At 39.9% G+C, this 20,333-nt stretch overlaps 1 protein-coding gene across 2 annotated transcripts in view; it reads left to right on the top strand.

Moving 5' to 3' along the window:
* The first annotated feature begins 3,798 nt into the window (after positions 1-3,798).
* Positions 3,799-20,333, top strand: part of LOC136825509 (ras GTPase-activating-like protein IQGAP1) — a 235,338-nt gene continuing 218,803 nt past the window's right edge. The window contains exons 1-4 of one of the 2 annotated variants that reach the window (XM_067082078.1): positions 3,799-4,491; positions 9,946-10,042; positions 16,906-17,140; positions 18,521-18,665. In XM_067082078.1, coding sequence (XP_066938179.1) covers positions 9,951-10,042; positions 16,906-17,140; positions 18,521-18,665 — 472 coding nt within the window. In that variant the 5' untranslated portion in view covers positions 3,799-4,491; positions 9,946-9,950. Of the gene's footprint in view, positions 4,492-4,635; positions 4,775-9,945; positions 10,043-16,905; positions 17,141-18,520; positions 18,666-20,333 lie in introns of those variants that run through there. The other variant, XM_067082077.1, reaches the window with a different exon arrangement.

The raw sequence follows: 20,333 nt of genomic DNA, 5'->3' as shown, positions 1-20,333 counted from the left end.
TACTGTCATTCCGGTTGACAATGTAGAGTCAATGAAAATCATCCATGAACGAAGCTAAGGTTAATGTTAATGGGGTCTTGTCAAGTGATTATTGAGATGCTACAGTAAATGTCTTTTCGCCTTTGCTATTTGCCCTTCTTGTGGATTTTATAATGAAAAAAGTGGCACGAGACGGAAGAGAAGGTGTGGATACGAGACAAGATAGGAACCTGACAATCGTAGACTATGATGCTATTTTAATCAGCAAAATACCCAAAGATTTACAAGGCCTGCACTATAGAAGACATCATATATCTAGAGAAATGGAACTCAGAATATGTACAACGAGGATAAAATAACACTAAATGGAGAATGAATTAATAAGGCCGAAAATGTTAAATATTCAGGATTATGATATCCGTTACAAGTTCTTTTGAGCTGGAATTTTTAATGAAAGATTAAAAAACGCGAGTTTAAAAATCAGATAGACTGAAATTGCATACGAGAGTTATATGATACATAAAGCATGATCCTTATTATTTTAAAGACATGAATCATGGTATGAAAATGGAACTTCTTTTTAAAAGATAATCTCTATTTGAGAATAAAGCTTTAAATAGAAGATTACGGTTCAGGTGTCAGGATAGAGTTAGAAATGATGCCACAAGGGAAATTTTGAAAGTTCCAAATGCAGATGAGACATGAATGAAAGGGAGATGGAGGAGGGTGAGAACTATGAGACGGGAGGCAGGAGATTAAGAAGGTTAGTAGACGATTAAGCACAGGAAAGACATCTGGCGAAATGTCTCAGTCAGAGGTCCTTTGCAGCACACAGAGTGTATATATATAAATATATGTAATATATATATTTATATATATATATATATATATATATATAAATATAAATATATATATATATATATATATATATATATAATATACATATATATATATATACATGCAATATACACATATATACACATACAAACATACATATATATATGTGTGTGTGTGTGTGTGTGTGTGTGTGAGTATAATATAAATAACTAGCCGTAAAGCAAAGCGGAAATGTGCTGCAGTTTGTTCGTTTGCAGGATGTGAGAATGCGCGTTGTTTGGTACTCCATGATTCACAAGGTAGTGTAGAAGGGAAGTCCCACGTTCATATTGTTGTAATTATAAATTCATTATATTTCTCGAGAAGTAACTAAGCAAGATACAATGGAAAGTCGTCTTCCATCAACATGTGAAAATATCTCCGGAAGTGTTTTTGTTTTCCTCACCAGTCTTCTCTCTCTCTCTCTCTCTCTCTCTCTCTCTCTCTCTCTCTCTCTCTCTCTCTCTCTCTATTGTAAGTTGTATCTACTTACTTAATTATCAGCTTACATTTGTTCGTTGCTTATCTTTATTATTTCCCAAAATTTCTATTCTGATATGCGTGCCATATATATATATCTATCTATCTGTACATATATACTAGCAGACTGACCCAGCGGTGTCTGGGAAAACTCTGAATGACAACCAATAAACTCTCTCTCTCTCTCTCTCTCTCTCTCTCTCTCTCTCTCTCTCTCTCTCTCTCTCTCTCCTGTTAAGATAGTTGCTTCAGTTACGTTGCTCCACATTTTTGACACTATATTTCACGCCTTCTCACCCCCATTCCTATTGGGGCTGAATTTGAACTTAAAGGGCATTGGGAGTACTGCTATTCATCTCAGCGGCCTTGAAAACTATGGATTAAACACTAATATCTCATTTTTTTTACATATTTTTCACCCCTTCACACCCCAGCTTTCTATCGGGGCTGAACTTGGGACTGAAAGGGCATTGGGAGTGTCACTATTCATCTCAGTTACTTCAAAAACTTTGGATTAGACACATTTTCACATTTTCACCTATTTTTATCCCACCCCTTCTCACCCCCACTCCCTATCAGGGCTGAACTTGGACTTAAAGGGCATCAGGAGTGTCACTATCCATCTCAGTGACCTCAAAAACTATGGATTAGACACTAATATCTGTCGTTTTCTGGTATTTTTACATGTCACCTCCTTCCCACACCCACCCCCTTTGGTGCCAGTGATGTCTTACCCCCACAGTATTCTTTCCCAGATACAAAATCATATGTTTACCAAGTTTGCTTGAAATTGCTCAATGCGTTTCAGAGTTATACTGGAACACACACACACATGCATACTACCATTTATGTCTATATATATTTATATATTCAGACCCTAAGAAAAAAAGAAACTTTGCCTAATCTTGCCACCCGAAAATGAGTGATTTCCACATTGAAAGCAGGTTGGGTGCCTGCTTGAATAAAATCCGACAGGACCAGCTGCCCCTCTAACAACGACGTTCCTAAGTGGGCACTAGAACATCAGCTGTCGCTACGTCAGTACCGTCAGCTCATGAGGTAACCATTAAATCGCAAAGGATTATTCTCACAATGGCGGCAAGTTTAGAATGTTTTGCTTTCTCACCAACGGATACTCGTCTGTTTTAGGCGATTTTTTATCCCTGAATATCTTTCGTCTCTGTTTTTCGTTTCCTTTGTCTGTGGAAGGCCTTAATTGTGATTACTGACGCAGTGCATGACATGAATATTATGATTTATTTGTATGAAAATTGGTCTCTATTAAAAGGTCCTTTTTGTGCCTCTGTTTTTTGTGCTAGTGAACAGATATATCACGTTTGACTTTTATTGTGACCTTTCTCGTTGGTATTTTACAAACTTAATTTATTCATAATTCGGACAGGGGCGTTATTTGATGCTTTCTTCTTCATAGATAATTGCATAAAAATTGTTACCTATCAATGGCACATTTTAAACACTAAATCATAATATCATTCAGAAATGTCATATACCATTCAGCATCAATAAGATTCCAACTCAGAAGTATACACGCATTTACGTATTAAGGATCAAGAAATTGGATATAAGAAATTAATAACAAAGTCCATATATATATATATATTATATATATATATATATATATATATATATATATATATATATATATATATATATATATATATATATATATATATACTTCTCACTCATTCATCTCCTTTTCTCCTGATTTTCATACCAAGTCATTCATTCATTCTTTAGTTGGATAGGTTTTCGTGACATCAAGCTTTAGTCAGTTAATCATTAACTCGCTTTGATGCAAGTTGGACTTTGTTATTAATTTCTTAAATCCAGTTTCTTGATCCTTAATACGTAAATGCGTGTATACTTCTGAGTTGGGATCTTATTGATGCTGAATGGTAGGCTATATGACATTTCTGACTGATATTATGGTTTAGTGTTTAAAATGTGCCATTGATAGGTAACAATTCTTATGCAATCATCTATGAAGGAGAAAGCATCAAATAACGATGAAGAAGAAAGCATCAAATAACGCCCCTGTCCGAATTATGAATAAATTAAGTTTGCAAAATATCAACGAGAAAAGTCACAATAAAAGTCAAGAGGGCATTGTGGTTATTGCAATTACATATGGATCTGGTAAAAAGTGACCAGTAGATTCTACACACACACACATTTTATATATATATATATATATATATACATATATATATATATATATATATATATATATATATATATATATATATATATATATATATATATATATATATATATATATATATATATATGAGTGTGTGTGTATGTATAAACTATATATATAACCTAAATTAGAACCTTAAGAAAAAATACGGGAGTAAGAGTTTAATCTTCACAACCCGTAAAATAAGGTGACGACTTCATCCCCTGCGCGATATGGATACGGTGAATACATTCCATCACATTGCATTTGGAGCTGTCCGGAAATTCGTGATAAATCTAACGTGTCATTGAAGCTACCTCAACCTTCCTTTCTCTTGTTTTATATTGCGTTAAAAAACCATCAAGTGGCCCCATTTACTGTCAATACCAGCCTGCCTAGTCTAGTATGTAGGCTAGTGCAATATGATGCTAATTGAACTTTATTATTATTTTGTTTTTTTATTTTTGCGTATACAGCCCGGGCCATACGCCAGCCATGCTTGTGGTTGTTAGAGCAGTCTTGCTTTGTGCCAACATGGACTCTTGCTCGTATTTGTAACCCGTGAATATTATACTCCATGAGTGAAAAGGAAGTTTAGCAAATAATTTTTAGACCATGGAGGTGGGAGACCCTTACAACGCCCACTTGTTCGAAGTCATTCCTTGTGGGCGTAACGGTGTAACTCCGTAACGTAGATCCTGTTATTTGATTCATGTAACTGATCAAAGCTGAGGGTGGTTTATTGATTACTCTTGGTGTTGATTGTATAAATCAATGTTATTCCTGTTTTCAAATCAAACTTAAAGACCAAATGAAGCATAGGTTGAGATTGCATTCAATCGGATGTTTATTTACGTTATCTGGTGCGAAAAACTCGAGGTTCAAAATCTTCCATAACAATTCAGCGAGACAAGTTGATCTCATAAAAATCTAATTTTTATCTCTTCTAGGTAACGGTAAGTTAATGACAGCAGCATTTGATTTTTATATAGATATCTGTTACTTATATAGTATAGATTGGTTTTGACTAAAAGACTTTAACCAATCAAGACAAAGAGATTAACCTGAATAGCCAATCAGCGCCTGAGTTACATTTTGTTGCTACCAATCAGCGCCAAGCTAGATTTTATATGAAGGTATGGCGGTATCAACAGTTCGTGCGGAAAGTAGTCGTTGTGGATGCTAATATTTTGTGGTAATTGTCTGCAGAATACCTCACGATGGCGCATCAAAGTCAAGGTAATAGTGCCGACAACACGTCGGCATTAAGCATTTACTTTGTTACCGTGAATATTTGTTTTATACTCTAGTGTATCATTGTGTGGGAACCGGGCCTTGATATCCCAGTGGTGGGGATCAGCTGATTTTGATTGACGTCTTTTAGCCGATTATGTGGGAAAATTTTGTTTATTTTGCGTGTTGGTTTTTTTCTGTACAGTAATAAAGACCCTTGTGTATTGTGGCAAGGTTAGTGTAGTATTTCTAGGCTACTGTGGATTTTCTAGATAAGCTTCTAGGCCTAGCCTAGAATGCAGTGTAAGGGTTACGACTTGCTTGGGGACGTCCAGGGGGAGTGAAGCCCCCACCAAGTCAAGGCACAGTGTTTAAGGTTAGTCTAGGGTAAGGTAAGTCTGGTTGTCATATTCCCTCTGAAAAGGCCTACAGTATCCCTGAGCCCTTAGCGTACTCTAGGTTCACTCCTAATTAGTCTTTAGAAAATTATCTGTAGACCCTAGTTAAAACTTAAGCCTAGCCATCCTTTGTCCAGTGCTATAGCAAAGTCCAGCGTTCTTTGCAGTTAAGCCCCGCCCACGGCTTACGTCACGACCATCCCGTAGAGCTCGTTGGCTGGCAATAGTTTCGAAAAGTTGGTTAATCTGTGGTTCTTTTCATGTTCATTAATATTGCAATGGTTATCGTACCGAACTAAATTACGTTCTGCAGATTATCAAAAGGAAACATTATATTATCCCCTGAAATATAATCGTAATACGCATCTCAATAAAGGTGGTTAAAAAAAAGGAAAATATGAACGAAGTCAGGAGTGTTCCGTGATGCTGCAGTGTTGCATTTCGTAAAGGAGGTTCACCTGAACACGGAGGTGACACAGGGAATGTCTGCGTTCGAATCGGTGCACTTGAATCACTGGACAATGATAATTACCGTCTGCTATTGTCAAGTGTGTTCGCCATTCTAAACTTAAAGACTTTCTCAGACCTATGCACACTGATATTTCATATTGATTTCAGAAAATTTAACTACATTTTAAGTCATAAAATCGATCTCATTGTACTCGTTTACACATTCAGAGGGATGACAAGCAGTGACTGCACTCTACAAAACCTGTATATGACTATGTTTAACTTCAAGTTTTACAGTATAGTAGGCTGTACGAGTAATATGGGATATAATTTGCTGAGAATTTTCTTAAGGATGTTATCTTCTTTCAAAATAACAGGATCATAAAAATGGACATAGACCTATGATGTCCTATGTCTTTTTGTCAGTTTATACAGCTTATGGTGTTTGGATTATAGGCCTATCTTATACTCAGTCGTTTTATTGTGGTTATTCTTTTTTTTTTTTATGGTGCTTTAGTTTTGTGTCTCCGAAAACTTTTCATATGGTGACCTACAACTGCAGAATAAACATAGACCTGTTCATAAAATCCTGATGTAAAGAATTATCTGCCTACTCTTGTCAATTGAAATTTAGTCATTTGTTTTAATTAAAAGTAATCGAGATCTTTATGAACATAGTCTACGCTAGAATATTCTCCTAACAACAACAGAGAGAGAGAGAGAGAATATTTACTGGCTCATGTATCCTTTCGTCCAACAGGGTAACCTATAAGAATGCCTCCAAAAGCAAATGAATATCATGGGCTACTCGCAGACTGGTTTGGATCCTTTCATACATAACTTTTTCAGCTATCATTTTTTCTTATTTTGTTAAGAACCTTGTGATGCCTTCCTACCATACCCTTCATTTTCATGGAAATGCTACAGCAGCATTTGTTATCCCTTTTGTAAATATATTTTCAATATATTTCATTGAGAGCAGTTTGATAGTTGTGTGTAAGGCTGAGACAGTCCTCTGATTGATCTGTGTGTCATTGGCTACGTGCCCATAAGTTTTACTTTTATTCTCTGTGGTATAAGTGGCGTTACAATTACTATGGCCATCCACGCATGTCTGTGCATGTGCACTTGCTTATACTTGTACATTCCACTTTATATTATGCATTATGTATCGTGGAGTTGAAACTACTATATTAATTAAAAGTTACTCTATTTCCAACAGATACGGGAAGAAAACTATTTGCGATAAGAAATTGACGTGTAGGCCCATACCCTGTTATGTTCTCAAAATATAAGAATGTAATGTGTGGTCCTATGACCTGTCATTACCTCAATATGTAAGAAATTGATGTGTAGGTCTACGACCTATCATTGCGCCAAAATATAAGAATTTGATGTGTAGTCCTATGACCTGTCATTGCCCCAAAATATAAGAAATTGATGTGTAGGCCTAATCTCTCAATGATATTAACATTTGACATGGCTGCATAAGTCTATGCTTCATTTCAATTAATGTGGCCTATGTGGGATCGCTTATGTAGGCCAACACCAATTAAAAAAAAAAAAAAAGGCAAGATGCTTGTGTATTCAGGCTCCGCATGATAAATTAAAAAGAGATGCACAGACTAAATGATCCAAGATCTTCCTAATAATATATAGCTTAATATATCTTTTATCGGAGATATCAGTTGCATACTTCACAACTCCGGGAACTCAAACCTGTTGTGTCATCATTCATGCACGACGCTCAACATGACCGAATGGAGTCAAATCCGTTATGGTAATTATTTGGACTGCTAACTAGTGTGACGTCATTCACCCCTCGAGAGCTAACCAATCACTGGCGTGCAGTGGGCGGGGCTTAGCTGCAAAGAGCGGTGGACTTTGCTGTAGTCTGGTTTAATATCCATAAAAAAGTTGGTTTTTGGCATTTAACATAATAGGCTAGGTAGCCTAAGGACCTCATTACAGGACATAAGTTAGGCCAAGGTTAGGACTAAAAGCAATGAAATAGGCCTGGGCTTAGATAGGCTAGCCTAAGTTAACCTTCAGAAATAGCTGAGGCTATTTTTATGATTTCTGAACACTGTAACCAAATAGTGCTTAGGCCCATTGAAAATTGCGCTGTAGTTTGTTACTCTCATCCTAACTCATTTTAGCCTAGGGTTGCTGTCTCCTACTTTTGTCTGTCCTCATAGGCTTGGGTACTGTAACTTCCCAGGCCAATCAATCAAAGGTTTTTTATATGCCCAAATGGAAAAAGATCTTCCTGACCCCTTTCAGGTTCTGGTGGACAGTGCAACATTGTCTACTCAGTGAAGTCTTGTATTCAGAATTTTTTTATTTTAAATAAACCTATAGCCTGTACCTATTTGATTAAATTTTGTTAGCGTGCACAGATTTGAAATGAAATCATTAGGATGCTATTTTACATAGCCCATGTCTGATTTAGCCTACATTTGCTCATGATTGGGTAAGTTGTGGGGTGGTGCCTGGAGGGCGCGTCTGGATAGGACCTAGGCTAGTCCTTTAGGTTAGGCTAGGAAGTATTGTTATTGCAGTATGGTTTTCCTAATTAATTTTCATGTTTTCTTAATTTTAATTTTGATTTTTTGTTGGAAATTCACAGGAGAAAAATTGCAGACTACTACCATGTCCCCCTAGTTCGGCAGCTACTGGTTTACTGTCAGACTGGCCAAAGTGTTAGTTCAAGCCCCGTGGGGATGAATGTAAAAAAATTATAAACAAAAGAACGCAAATATTTCAGTCAGTGATTGGCAGAAATAAAGGCATGGTAATGGGCGGCAATTTTTTTGTCATAGGAATAATTTGCTAAATTTTGGTTGGACAGGAAGGGGAGTACAGTAGCAGAGTACGAAAATAATTGGCTTGTGAAGGATATATCAGAATCCTTAGCAGAACTGTCAGAAATTTTTTTTAGGAAAACTGTTGTGTTTACTTCAAAAATTTTACCAAATGTTCTTTTAGAAATGAATTATGCTAAGCCTAATTATAAGTAAAACTCAACAAGTAGAGGAAAATGCAGTATAGAGACTAAAAAGCTTATGTCACAGATTTTGAGTACCAAATTCTTGCAAAAGATTTGCCATTCCCTCAAAACTATTTTGATTTATTCAGAGAAATGCTGAAAGGTAATGTACAGTAATAATGAATCGGGTAAAGGTAGCCCGTGTATATGGTGCATAGGACTACCTCAGTTTTTTTTTTTTTTTTTTTTTTTTTTTTTGTACATAATACTATACTGAATACCTAACTGATTAACTGATGTGTAACTTGCAACCTGTGTCACGGTAACTACTGTATTCTTTTGCAGTGGAAGTGACATAAAAGAAAAGTTGTTCAGGTTGATGAGATTACAAGAAATAACAATGCAGAACACAGTCAATATTGGCACAGTGCCAAGAGTTACCAAACTATATTGCCATACTTATTCAGTGATTTATAAGTTTGAAATTATAACTTATATTTTTCCAACTGGTTATCATACCTATCTTTTATCATTATAATTTTTTGGCAGTTAATTATTTCCTACCCATGCCTAACTAACAATGTTGGTGGGATCAGGGTCTTTTTTGGGGGAGCAGTGAAAGCAAGTGACTAGTGCTGGCAAAGCAACTTTATTTTAACCCATCACCTACTGTAGTTTCTGAGTAAGAGAATTACAATACAGTACAGCAAGTGTTGGTAAATTTCCAGATTCCACAAATTTTCATCCCCCATTTCAATTTTATCAACAGAAAACCTCTTGGGTACCTGCTTGTCTGAGGAAACTCTTTCCTTTGAAAGATTTCATTGTATTAGAATGTATACCATATAATGAGGTTTAATGTTCTAATTAGGTTGTATAAGACTAAGAATCATGATTTATAACAACTTGTGATCTAGTATTGATAGCAGCAAATTTATTTAAGTTCTTTAGCATGTATTATACAGTATGATTATTGAGTAGTTAACCTGACCAACAAGTTAGAATACTCAACTGTGAAAGGTACTGTACAAAAAAAGTGATATATTATTAATTTATGAAAATTATAATTACAGTATGTAAAGTAAGACTTAAGAAATTTCATTGACTGCAGGTTTCATTTCTTGAGTTTATCAGGTATGAACACTAGAAGCTTTATGGTTAAAAGATTGACAGTTCTGTAGTTGTGCATACAAAAAAGCTTGACAGTTTATTGTTTATGGCACTGTGCTTTGCTAAATATAGCATCTGTAATGTGCATTTACAGTACCTTGAGTATTGTTATATACTGTGCAGAATTTTCTTACCTGATATACACATGTTATAGATTTTTATTTTCTTAGGTGGAATGGAGTGTGGGATCAGTGCCCAGGAAATGGATGAGCAGCGTCAGAAGAATGTATCTTATCAATATTTGTGTCATTTGGAAGAGGCCAAAAAGTAAGTTAAATATAGCCTGCAGTTGGGTGAATACATAAAAGTAAGTATAGTACAGTAGTGTGTGTGTTAGTCAGTATGTCAGTAGAGTGTGTGCAAAAAGGAAGTACAGCACAGTGTAAAGTAGTATAGCACATTTATATACTGTATGAAAATACAATATAGTAATTGTACACAAAATATGTAATGTATATGTGGATTCTAATGGATGAACATAATTAAGGATATGTGCACACAAGTGTTAGTAAACATTAAAACTGCTTGAAAACAAATGTTTGGCAATGTCAAAGTAGAGGTAGTCATTCTGTAACTTATGTTAGGTTAATTTATATTGGTTTGTCATCAATGCATTTACATCATGTCTATGATTATACAGTATTTTACAGTGATATATAAAAATTTTAGATAATGATGATGATGAATTCTTACAGTTGCCACCTGTACGTTATATACACATTACTCTGGTTTTTAGAAGGGATATTTATTGTTTTGTTCATGAAACTTACCTGTCAGATATATATACAGCTGTATTTCTCCGAAATCCGACAGAATTTCAAAACTTGCGGCGGCGCAGTGTGGCCAGGTGGTTAGTACTCATTCCGCCGCTGGGTGGTGGGAATCGGGAACCATTCCATTTTCTATTCAGATTTTCTCTGTCGCCGGTACTGTTAACATCTGTTTACAGTACCTCCGCCTCTGGATTTCGTTAACTTGCATAGTTTTCCACTTGAGTATTCTATTGACTTTTGGTTTTTGACTTTGGCTTGTGGATTGGCATACGCTTTTTGTGGACTGTTTATGATTTTGCTTTTGACTGCTCTTGAATGATGTCTGGTACTAGTTCTGCTAGCTTTCGAGTATGTTGTGTGAGTGAGTGCAAGGTGAGGCTACCGAAGGCTTCGGTAGACCCTCACTCAGTTTGCATGAGGTGTAGGGGGCATGTATGTTTGATCAATGATCGCTGCAAAGAGTGTGAGCCTTTGTCTGATGCGAGCTGGAAATTGTATGATTCCTATGTTCGTAAGTTAGAGCGTGACAGGATCAGGAGGTCTTCCTCCAGGAGTGTGTGTAAGAGTCAGGGTTCTATTTCTTCACCTGATAACCCCAATGTAGACATTGTTGTACCTGTCCCTGTGGTTTTGCCTTCGGGCCCTGAGGTTGTGTCTGCGGGGGGTTTGGCCCTGACGGAGATCATGAACACCATCCGTGCTCTAGAAAACAAAGTGTCTTCGCTTCAAAGTGCTGTGCAGTGTAGTGTTCCCCCTAGTGTCGTGGAGGGGGCGTCAGATCGGCCCCATAATGCTTCTAGGCCTGGACCTCTGTCAGACTCCCAGGACTCAGGGAGAAGGCATGTCGAAAGCCGTAAGAGGGTTACGGGGCTTCCCACCGATCTGGCGTCCCTTCGGCAGTTCCTGTTGTCACTTCCCAGGCTGCCAGGATCGTGCCGGCACGTATCCTTAAGGACTGCTTTTCGTCCTCGAGGCGTCCTCCCCTCGTAGGGGTTGGAATTCTCGCAAGGACTCTCGCCCGCTGAAGAGGAGCTTTAGAGATGACGCTTTCACGTCAGTTTTCTCCGTCTGTGCGGGATTTTGAAGCTTTTCCGCCACAGAAGAGGACCCGACGTCGTCAGAGGAGGGCGTTTCTGAGCGCCCCAGTCGCTCTAAGGAGAGAAGCTGTTCTTGCTCCTGTAAGGAAGAAGAAGGCGTCCCCTCGCCCCTCTTCTTCCCGTAGGATTTCTCCTCTCCTCCTGGATATGAGACCTCTCCTTCCAAGAGTATCTTACTGAGATATGCAGCGTCAGTTGGCCTCTCTTCTGGCCGAGAAGGAATCAGAACAGCGTCGTCGCAAGGACTTGAGGCTCCCCATTAAGAAGTCCAGGAAGTCCCGTCTCCTGCCCCTTTTTCTTCGTCTCCATCTCCTGCTTCTTCGCCTGTCGTCCTCACAGCTCTTAGTTCCCTCGTGATTCGTCATCATCACGACGCCTCGCAAGCAGCTATCCAGGACTCTTCATTAGCTGCTCGTCAGGGCGCTTCTCTCGCTGCTTCAGGGCGTTCGGCAGGACGCTCAGCATGACGCGCAGGTTGGGCTCCCGATCGGATGCTCGCCAGGGCGCTCGCCAGGGCGCCTCTTTCAAGACGCTCGCCGGGACGCTCCAGAGCATTCTGATCCTGCAGGGAAAAGTAGATCCCTCTTCGTATCGGACCTCAAGGCCTTCGTTCCCCTAAAGCTGTTTGTGATTCTCGTGGTTCGCCCATTCATGAAGGAGAAGTCTCTGGCGATTCTGAGTCTGCGGGTTTTGATCAACCTTCTGCTTCCTCGTCTTCCGACTACCAGGTGTTAACCGGTCTTCTTAAGGACTTATTCGGTGATAAGTTTAAACCCTCGGCTCCTCTCTCTCCTCCTTCACAGTTGCCTCTTCCAAAGCGAGGAGAGCGCCAGGGTTTGTGAAGATGACTTCTTCACTGGCTACGAAGAAGGCCTTCAAGAAGGTTAACGCCTGGATGGAGGAACGGGAAGTCCCAAGGCAAGACTTCTTTTGCCCTTCCTCCTTCTAAGCTTTGTGGTAAGGCTGGCATGTGGTATGAGACAGGTGAGGGCGTCGGTTCTCGAGTTCCTTCTTCGTCTCAAGGAGATTTCGCCAGCCTTGTCAACGCTCCCAGGAGGTCCCATCTGTCGACTGCTAAGGTTTCGTGGACGATGTCAGAGACAGACCATCATCTGAAGGGACTCTTCCGATCTATGGAAGTTTTCAACTTCTTAGACTGGTGCTTGGGTGCTTTAGACCTCAAGCTTAGAAGCCCGATTCGATCAGCCTGGGGAGCTATCCAGTGTTTTGAATTGCATGGACAAGGCCGTCAGAGATGGCTCAGAGAACTGGCTTCCCATTTTTGTACAGGTCTTTTGAAGAAGAGGGCCTTGTACTGCAATTTCACATCTAAGTCAGTTTCGCCTTCACAAAGGGCTGAATTATTGTTTGCCCCTTTGTCCAAGCCATCTCTTCCCCAGCCTTTAATCAAGGATCTTGCTTCCAGTCTTAAGGAGAAGGCAACGCAGGACCTACTGGCCCATTCGTCTAGAGCGTCCTTCAGTCCCTTCTTCGTCTTCTTCAGTTCTATCCTCCAAGAAGAAACAGCCCTTTCGTGGAGGAGCTTCTTCCTCTAAATCGACTCCACGAGGAAGAGGTTTTTCCAGAGGAGCAGCCCCATCAAAAGCTCAGGGCCAAAAAGTGATCTTCAACTCCTCCAGACACCTGTAGGAGCCAGGCTACTTTCATTTTGCGGGAGCCTGGAGGCGAAAGGGGCGGACTCTTGGTCGTTGAAGTTCTAGAGAAAGGCTACAAGATCCCCTTTCTCGATTCGCCACCCCTTTGCATGTCACCCAGGATCTGTCGCCCTCCTACCATTGGGAAAAACAACAGATCCTTTTAGATCTTTTGGAGCAGATGCTCGAGAAAAGAGCTGTGGAGCCAGTTCAGGATCTTGCCTCTCAGGGTTCTACAACAGTCTGTTCTTAGTCCCGAAACAGTCGGGAGGTTGGAGACCTGTACTGGACGTAAGCAGACTGAATCGATTCATTGTCAAAGAAAAGTTCAAGATGGAAACGTCACAGTCTGTTCTCGGAGCTCTAAGACCAGGAGATTGGATGGTCTCTCTGGACTTACAAGATGCATACTTCCATGTTCCCATACATCCTCAGTCAAGACAGTACCTGAGGTTTGTACTGGGGGGAAGAGTCTTCCAATTCCGAGCTCTTTGCTTTGGTCTCAGCACAGCTCCCATGATATTCACAGTGATCATGAGAAATGTGGCGAGGTGGCTTCACTTGGCGGGGATCCGCGTTTCGCTTTACCTGGGCGATTGGCTCATTGAGCTTCTTCCCAAGCTCAGTGTCTGGAGGACCTAAATTCGACATTGGAGTTGACGAAGTCCCTGGGACTTCTAGTCAACAAAGAAAAGTCCCATCTGATCCCGACTCAGTCCATCGTCTATCTGGGGATTCAGATGGATTCAGTGGCTTTTCGAGCGTATCCATCCCAAGAACGTCAACAACATTGCTTGGAAAAAGTTTCGTCTCTCCTGGGGAAGGAAACATGCTCGGTGAGGAATGGATGAGTTTGCTGGGGACCATTTCCTCGCTGGAGAAGTTTGTTTCCTGGGAAGACTTCATCTCAGACCGCTCCAGTTTTTCCTAGCGGAGAACTGGATGAACAAGGAGGACCTGGAAGAGACCTTGAAGATCTTTCCGTCTGTCAAGACTCACCTGAGGTGGTGGCTCGACCCCTTGTTACTGGCAGGAGGCGTTTCTCTCGTCTTCAGAGCCCGACCTAGTGTTGTTTTCCGACGCGTCCAGGGAAGGATGGGGAGCAACACTAGGAGGGGAGAAGAAGTGTCAGGCACCTGGAGAGGGGAACAGGTGTCCTGGCACATCAATCTCAAAGAATTAGGAGCTATCCATCTAGCCCTCCAATTCTTGAGGATCGAGTGTCAGGCCGAGTTGTTCAGGTGAATTCCGACAACACCACAGCCTTAGCTTACCTCAAGAAGCAGGGGGTACTCGCTCCGTTCCCTGTTTGGCAAAGGAGATCCTGCTTTGGACTCATGCTCGGGGATCACAATTCTCACAAAGGTTCATCGCGAGGCGTAGAGAATATCCACGGACCTTCTCAGTCGGCAGCATCAACTTCTGCCGACAGAATGGACCCTTCACGAGGAGGTGTGTCTGGATCTGTGGAAGTTATGGGGGCGTCCCCTAGTAGACCTCTTTATTGCTTCCTCTTTACTGCTCCCCTGTCTTAGATCCAGGAGCCTTAGCAGTAGATGCCCTCCTCTGGGACTGGAAAGGCCTAGATCTTTACGCTTTTCCTCCCTTCAAGATCCTGGGAGAAGTGATCAGAAAATTCTCAGCGTCGGAAGGAACAAGGATGACTTTAATAGCCCCCTTTTGGCCAGCAGCAGATTGGTTCACAGAGGTCATGACCTTCCTTGTGGACTTTCCAAGGACACTCCCCTGAGGGTAGATCTTCTCAGGCAGCCCCATTTCCTAAGATTCCACAAAAACCTCCCGCTCTGAGTCTAACTGCGTTCAGACTATCTCAAAGTTGGCAAGAGCAAGGGTTTTTCGAGAGCAGTGGCAAAGGCTATCGCCAGTGCCAGAAGACCCTCTTCTAATTCAGTCTATCAATCAAGTGGGCCAATTTTAGGAGATGGTGCAAGAGCAGCGAGATTTCTCGACCACGACCTCTGTGCCTCAAATAGCGGACTTCCTTTTACATCTCAGGAGAAAGAAAAACTGGCAGTCTCTACCATTAAAGGCTATAGAGTATGCTGTCGGCAGTCTTCCGACACAGGGGCCTAGACTTGTCCGACAACAAGGATCTCCACGATCTCTTGAGATCCTTTGAAACTGTTAAGGTTCCTAGGCCCATGACTCCTCCTTGGAACCTAGATGTGGTCCTGAAATTTCTTATGTCAGGTCCTTTTGAACCTATGTCTTCTGCTTCTCTCAAGAACGTGACTAGAAAAGCTGATTTTCCTAACTTCTCTGGCGGCGAAGAGGGTTAGTGAAGTTCAGGCTATTAGCAAGCACATTGGCTTTAGGGGTCCTAATGCCGTTTGCTCCCTAAGTCCATTTTTTCTTGCCAAAAATGAAAATCCTTCAAACCCGTGGCCCAAGACGTTTGAAATCAAAGGTTTGACGGAGATTCTTGGACAAGAATCAGAGAGAGTCTTGTGCCCTGTCAGGGCTCTCAAATTCTACTTAGCCAGGACGGAAGAGAAGAGGCCCATCGGACAATCTGTGGTGTTTGGTTAGAAGACCTGATCTTGCCTATGTCCAAGAATGCTCTGTCATTCTTTTTAAGAAATACTATCAAAGAGGCTCATTCTTCCTGCCAAGAAGATGACATGAGGCTTCTTAAGGTGAAAGCTCATGAAGTGAGAGCCATCGCGACTTCGGTGGCTTTCCAGAAGAACATGTCTCTTAATGATCTTCTGGGTACCACCTTCTGGCGGAGTAATTCAGTTTTCGCCGCATTACTTACGAGATGTGAAGTCAACTTTTGAGGACTGTTCTTCGCTGGGACCATACGTTTCCGCAGACACAATGTTGGGAGAAGAGGGCAATACTCATCCTATCCTTTAGGGGTTAGGTGGTATTTTTAATCTTGTTTTTGTATTTTCGGTTGTTGGGTGGCCACATTGATGTGGACGTCCCAATCTTTAGCCTATATTAGGTTCAATGGCTTAGTTAGGCTCGGTCAGGTGGTTGGTTGTTGCTCTTTTCCCTCTCAGTATGGTCATATGATCTAGTCCCATTGTGGTCTCGCCCCCGTGGACAGGTCATCTAGATCTCACCAGCTTTATAGGTCCCTACCTTGCTGGAGAATCTAGTAAAGCAGAAGCAGGCTTGGGTGACAGTAACCTCGAAGTCAGCTATGCTAACAGGTAAGGAACCAAGGCGTCAATCGCCTACATTTATTTGTTTCCTAAATCCTATTCTGTCTCTACCCACCTCCAATGGTGGGATTCAGCTGTATATATATCTGACAGGTAAGTTTCATGAACAAAATGATATTTTAATGATAAAATAAAGTTTGTTCATACTTACCTGGCAGATATATATAATTATAGTGCCCACCCACCTCCCCTCAGGAGACAGTGGCACTAGAAAATCTGAATAGAAAATGGGAATGGTTCCCGATTCCCGCCACCCAGCAGCAGGAATGAGTACTAACCACCTGGCCACACTGCGTGTGCATGAAGTTTTGAAATTCTGTCGGATTTCGGAGAAATACAGCTGTATATATATCTGCCAGGTAAGTATGAACAAACTTTATTTTATCATTAAAATATCATTTTGATCAACAGGTGGATTGAAGCCTGCATAAACGAAGAGTTGCCTGAAGCTGGAGAATTAGAAGAAAAGCTGAGAAATGGTGTTTACCTGGCAAAATTGGGTCACTTCTTTGCACCTGACACTGTACCTCTTCGACGAATATACGATTCGAACTTGAACCGGTACAAATCCTTGGGATTAACTTTCAGGCATACAGACAACATAAACTACTTTCTGAAGGCTTTGAAAAAGATAAAGTTACCTCCTGTAAGTACCTTTTGACAGTAATTTCCATACAAGTTGTGGTGCTTTATATTGCCAAATCAGTTTTTACAGAAATCCCAAGTGTCATTTTCTTGTGACTGTAAAAAGCAACTGATGGTCAGATCATTAATAATTTATTGTGGGTAATTTCTCCATTGCATAGTTCAAGAATATATTATTGACAGAAAATATGACTTTCTTATAGGGTAATATTTTCCTGCTGAGTTTCAGATTATTTGTCACGATATTGGCGAATGCCTTCACATTTGATCCCTGTGTTTTGTTCCTATTTTATATACACATATTTTTCAGGCAATTATTGCATCTGCAGGGTTATTGCTGCATATTTTATGTATTTGTATTTCTAGACTGTTGCATATTAGAGTATAGCTAAATGACATGTAAAATCCATACAGCAAGCCTATGCAGCATTCTATATTCATTCAAAAAGGGAGATAATGAAGTAATACTTTCCAAACATTAATCAATATTTGTGTAACATTGTGGATTTTGAAGCATTTCGGAATCTATTCGTAATTTTTAACTCTAGTCTATTTAAAGAATAAGAGTTTGCATCAGCACCAGGTCAGCTTAATCTGAGAGCACCAACAGATAATTTTCAAAGAACTGTTGCTTTTTTTACAGTCAAGTATCATTTTTCAGGGAATTGTTTTTGTCGCATGCCTGTATTTGATTGCATGGAATAATTTGTGCAAATTTACTATTTTAATTCTGTATTTTATGACATGAAAGATTTTCAAGTGAAAGCAATTCGTTGTGCAAATGTTTAATGAATGTTTTATTTGGAAATAGCTGTGCAGTGCACTTGACTATTTGAATTACTATGCAATAGCGATGGAAAGTATTACAAATGATTTTGTTACCTTTGATCAGCTAAGATACTGTATGGGTTTTTGATTGTTAACATTAACCATTTCTATCATATATTGTGTATTTATGTTAAAAGTTTTTCTTACTAATGATAAATAAATTTGTATTAGTAATCTTGAAATATTTGATATAACATTTTTCTTTATTAATGTAAAAGGGATCAAGAAATTCATGGTAATTTTTCATTGTCTCATCTAGGGCATTGTAAGGAGATAATTTAGTGTCATTATGGATGGTCACTCATTATGATGAACTTTCATTTTAAAGCCTAAGAGGTTTTATAAAAGGAGTTTGGATAAGCTACTGTAAGAAATTCAGTTGGTTTTAGAAGTAAAAGAAGTGCATTAAATCTTACTTATTTAAGCACTGATTTGTTTAATTGGAATATCATCATGATAATATGGTCTTACAATTTTTCATTTTGGTTTTGTTTAACAGATATTTTATTCTGAGACAACATCTACAATTTTTCATTTTGGTTTTGTTTAACAGATATTTTATCCTGAGACAACAGATGTTTATGATAAAAAGAACATGCCCCGTCTTGTGTTTTGTCTTCATGCTCTCAGTCTTTTCTTATTCAGACTGGGCATAGCTCCACAAATTCAGAATCTTTATGGCAAAGTGAATTTTTCAGGTAATTATGTGTCTGCTACTTATAACATTTTTAATACTTATAGATAAATAGTAATGCCATTAAACCATAGATAAATAGTAATGCCATTGAACCACAGTGCTGTACCACATCCTGCTTAAATGAGTTTGGCTTCTTAAAAAAGTTACGAAGCCAGTTGCTTGTGAATACATTACGTTTAAAATACTTTATTCGTAACTTTGTCTCGTATATTGGCTTAATTTCTCGGTCTGCTTAAGCTACTGAAGAACAATCATACTAGTGACTTAAAAAATTACTCATCACATTGATCTTTGCTGTTTTCAAGTTATTACCCCAAGATTCCAAAATTTTGTAAGGTAATTGTTTCTGTTGGAATACAAACCATTGCTTTTTATGTAGGAGTATTCCTCAGTGGAACTGGTTTTTGAAACTTTGTGAAAGGGTGATTTGATTAGTGGTAGGTGGGTGAGTAGGGGGAAACCCTACTCACCTGCTGTCAATGAGCACTTTCTCTCCAGCTGCCTTTCAGTGAGGATGTCTTGCTGCATTTCTGCATACTGCTAAGTTGAAATTTCTTTTTTCTTTTTCTTTACGTATGGTAATTTTTTTGTGAAACGGTTGTGCTCGAGAAGAATAAACTAAGAAAGTGTATGGTCACTTCATGTCGTCTTTGTCAGTGGCTCCCCTTTGATGTTGGCCCTTCTATAAGGATAGGACCTGCAGTCCCGATCTTTCCTGTGAGGAATGTGTGAGGTGGTTCCCTTCACAGGGTAAAGGTTTGGGAACAAGGAGAAAGGCTTAAAACTATTCGTTGGTATTGTTGGGAGGAAATGCTCTCACCTTTGACATTGATGAGTCTTGTTAATTCCCCCCTTACTCTCGGGAGGAGTAAGGAGGTTCTCAGAACAGGTCCGTTTGATACTGAAAGACTGTTCTGAGTCAAAACTTTTCTCAAGAAGAGAGAAGACACTGAGATGCTCCTCGGAATCGACCACATTGCCCTGTCTATCAGTGTCTGCTTTTCTTGCCTCAGCCAGTTCTCCTGCACTGCTATAGGAAAGTAAAACATGTAAGGTTTAAGGTGAAGAATTGCAGGTGTATATATTCTTCCCCTCCTCCTTTTCACTTTCCTCTGCCTCTTCTTCCTTGCACTGGAAGTAGTAGTCCAATAAGTCATCTCACAAGAGATCCCTGTGGACTTCAAATGATTGCCTTCCCCCTTGTAGGGTTGGTGGCAGTTTGCCCATCTGCAGATGGGAGATCTACCATAGGTAGGATTGACATGGGGGCTCCTTACCTTGCTTGGTGCCCCAAGTCTTCCCATGACTTCTTGGACAGGTGGACTACCCCAGGCTGTTACTGTGGTACCAATGCCAAATTACACCGAGTAGAATTAGTGATACCCTCTTATTCAATGCATGCATGGTCTTCTGGTTGTACACATGCAGACAGAGTCACAGTGTGATAAGTCATTGTTATATACTTACTAAGTAATTACATAGCTGTTAGTTTCTACTTTAACGGCAGCTTTAGATTTGAAATTTGCAGTAGCTCTGTGTTGTTTTGGTGCAGGTAGGTGCCCCCGCCCACTTCCAGGGGAAGTGTAAGTACAATATAGCTGAAGAGCTCAGTTCGTTTCTGCCGCTCAACGACTCAACATCATTGTTAAGCAGCTTGGTTTTGAATTGT

The sequence above is a fragment of the Macrobrachium rosenbergii genome, chromosome 37 (genome assembly GCF_040412425.1).
Source record: "Macrobrachium rosenbergii isolate ZJJX-2024 chromosome 37, ASM4041242v1, whole genome shotgun sequence".
NCBI classification, from domain to species: Eukaryota; Metazoa; Arthropoda; class Malacostraca; order Decapoda; family Palaemonidae; genus Macrobrachium; species Macrobrachium rosenbergii.
The sequence above is the reverse complement of the archived record's forward strand: the minus strand, read 5'-3'. Positions and strand labels throughout refer to the sequence as shown.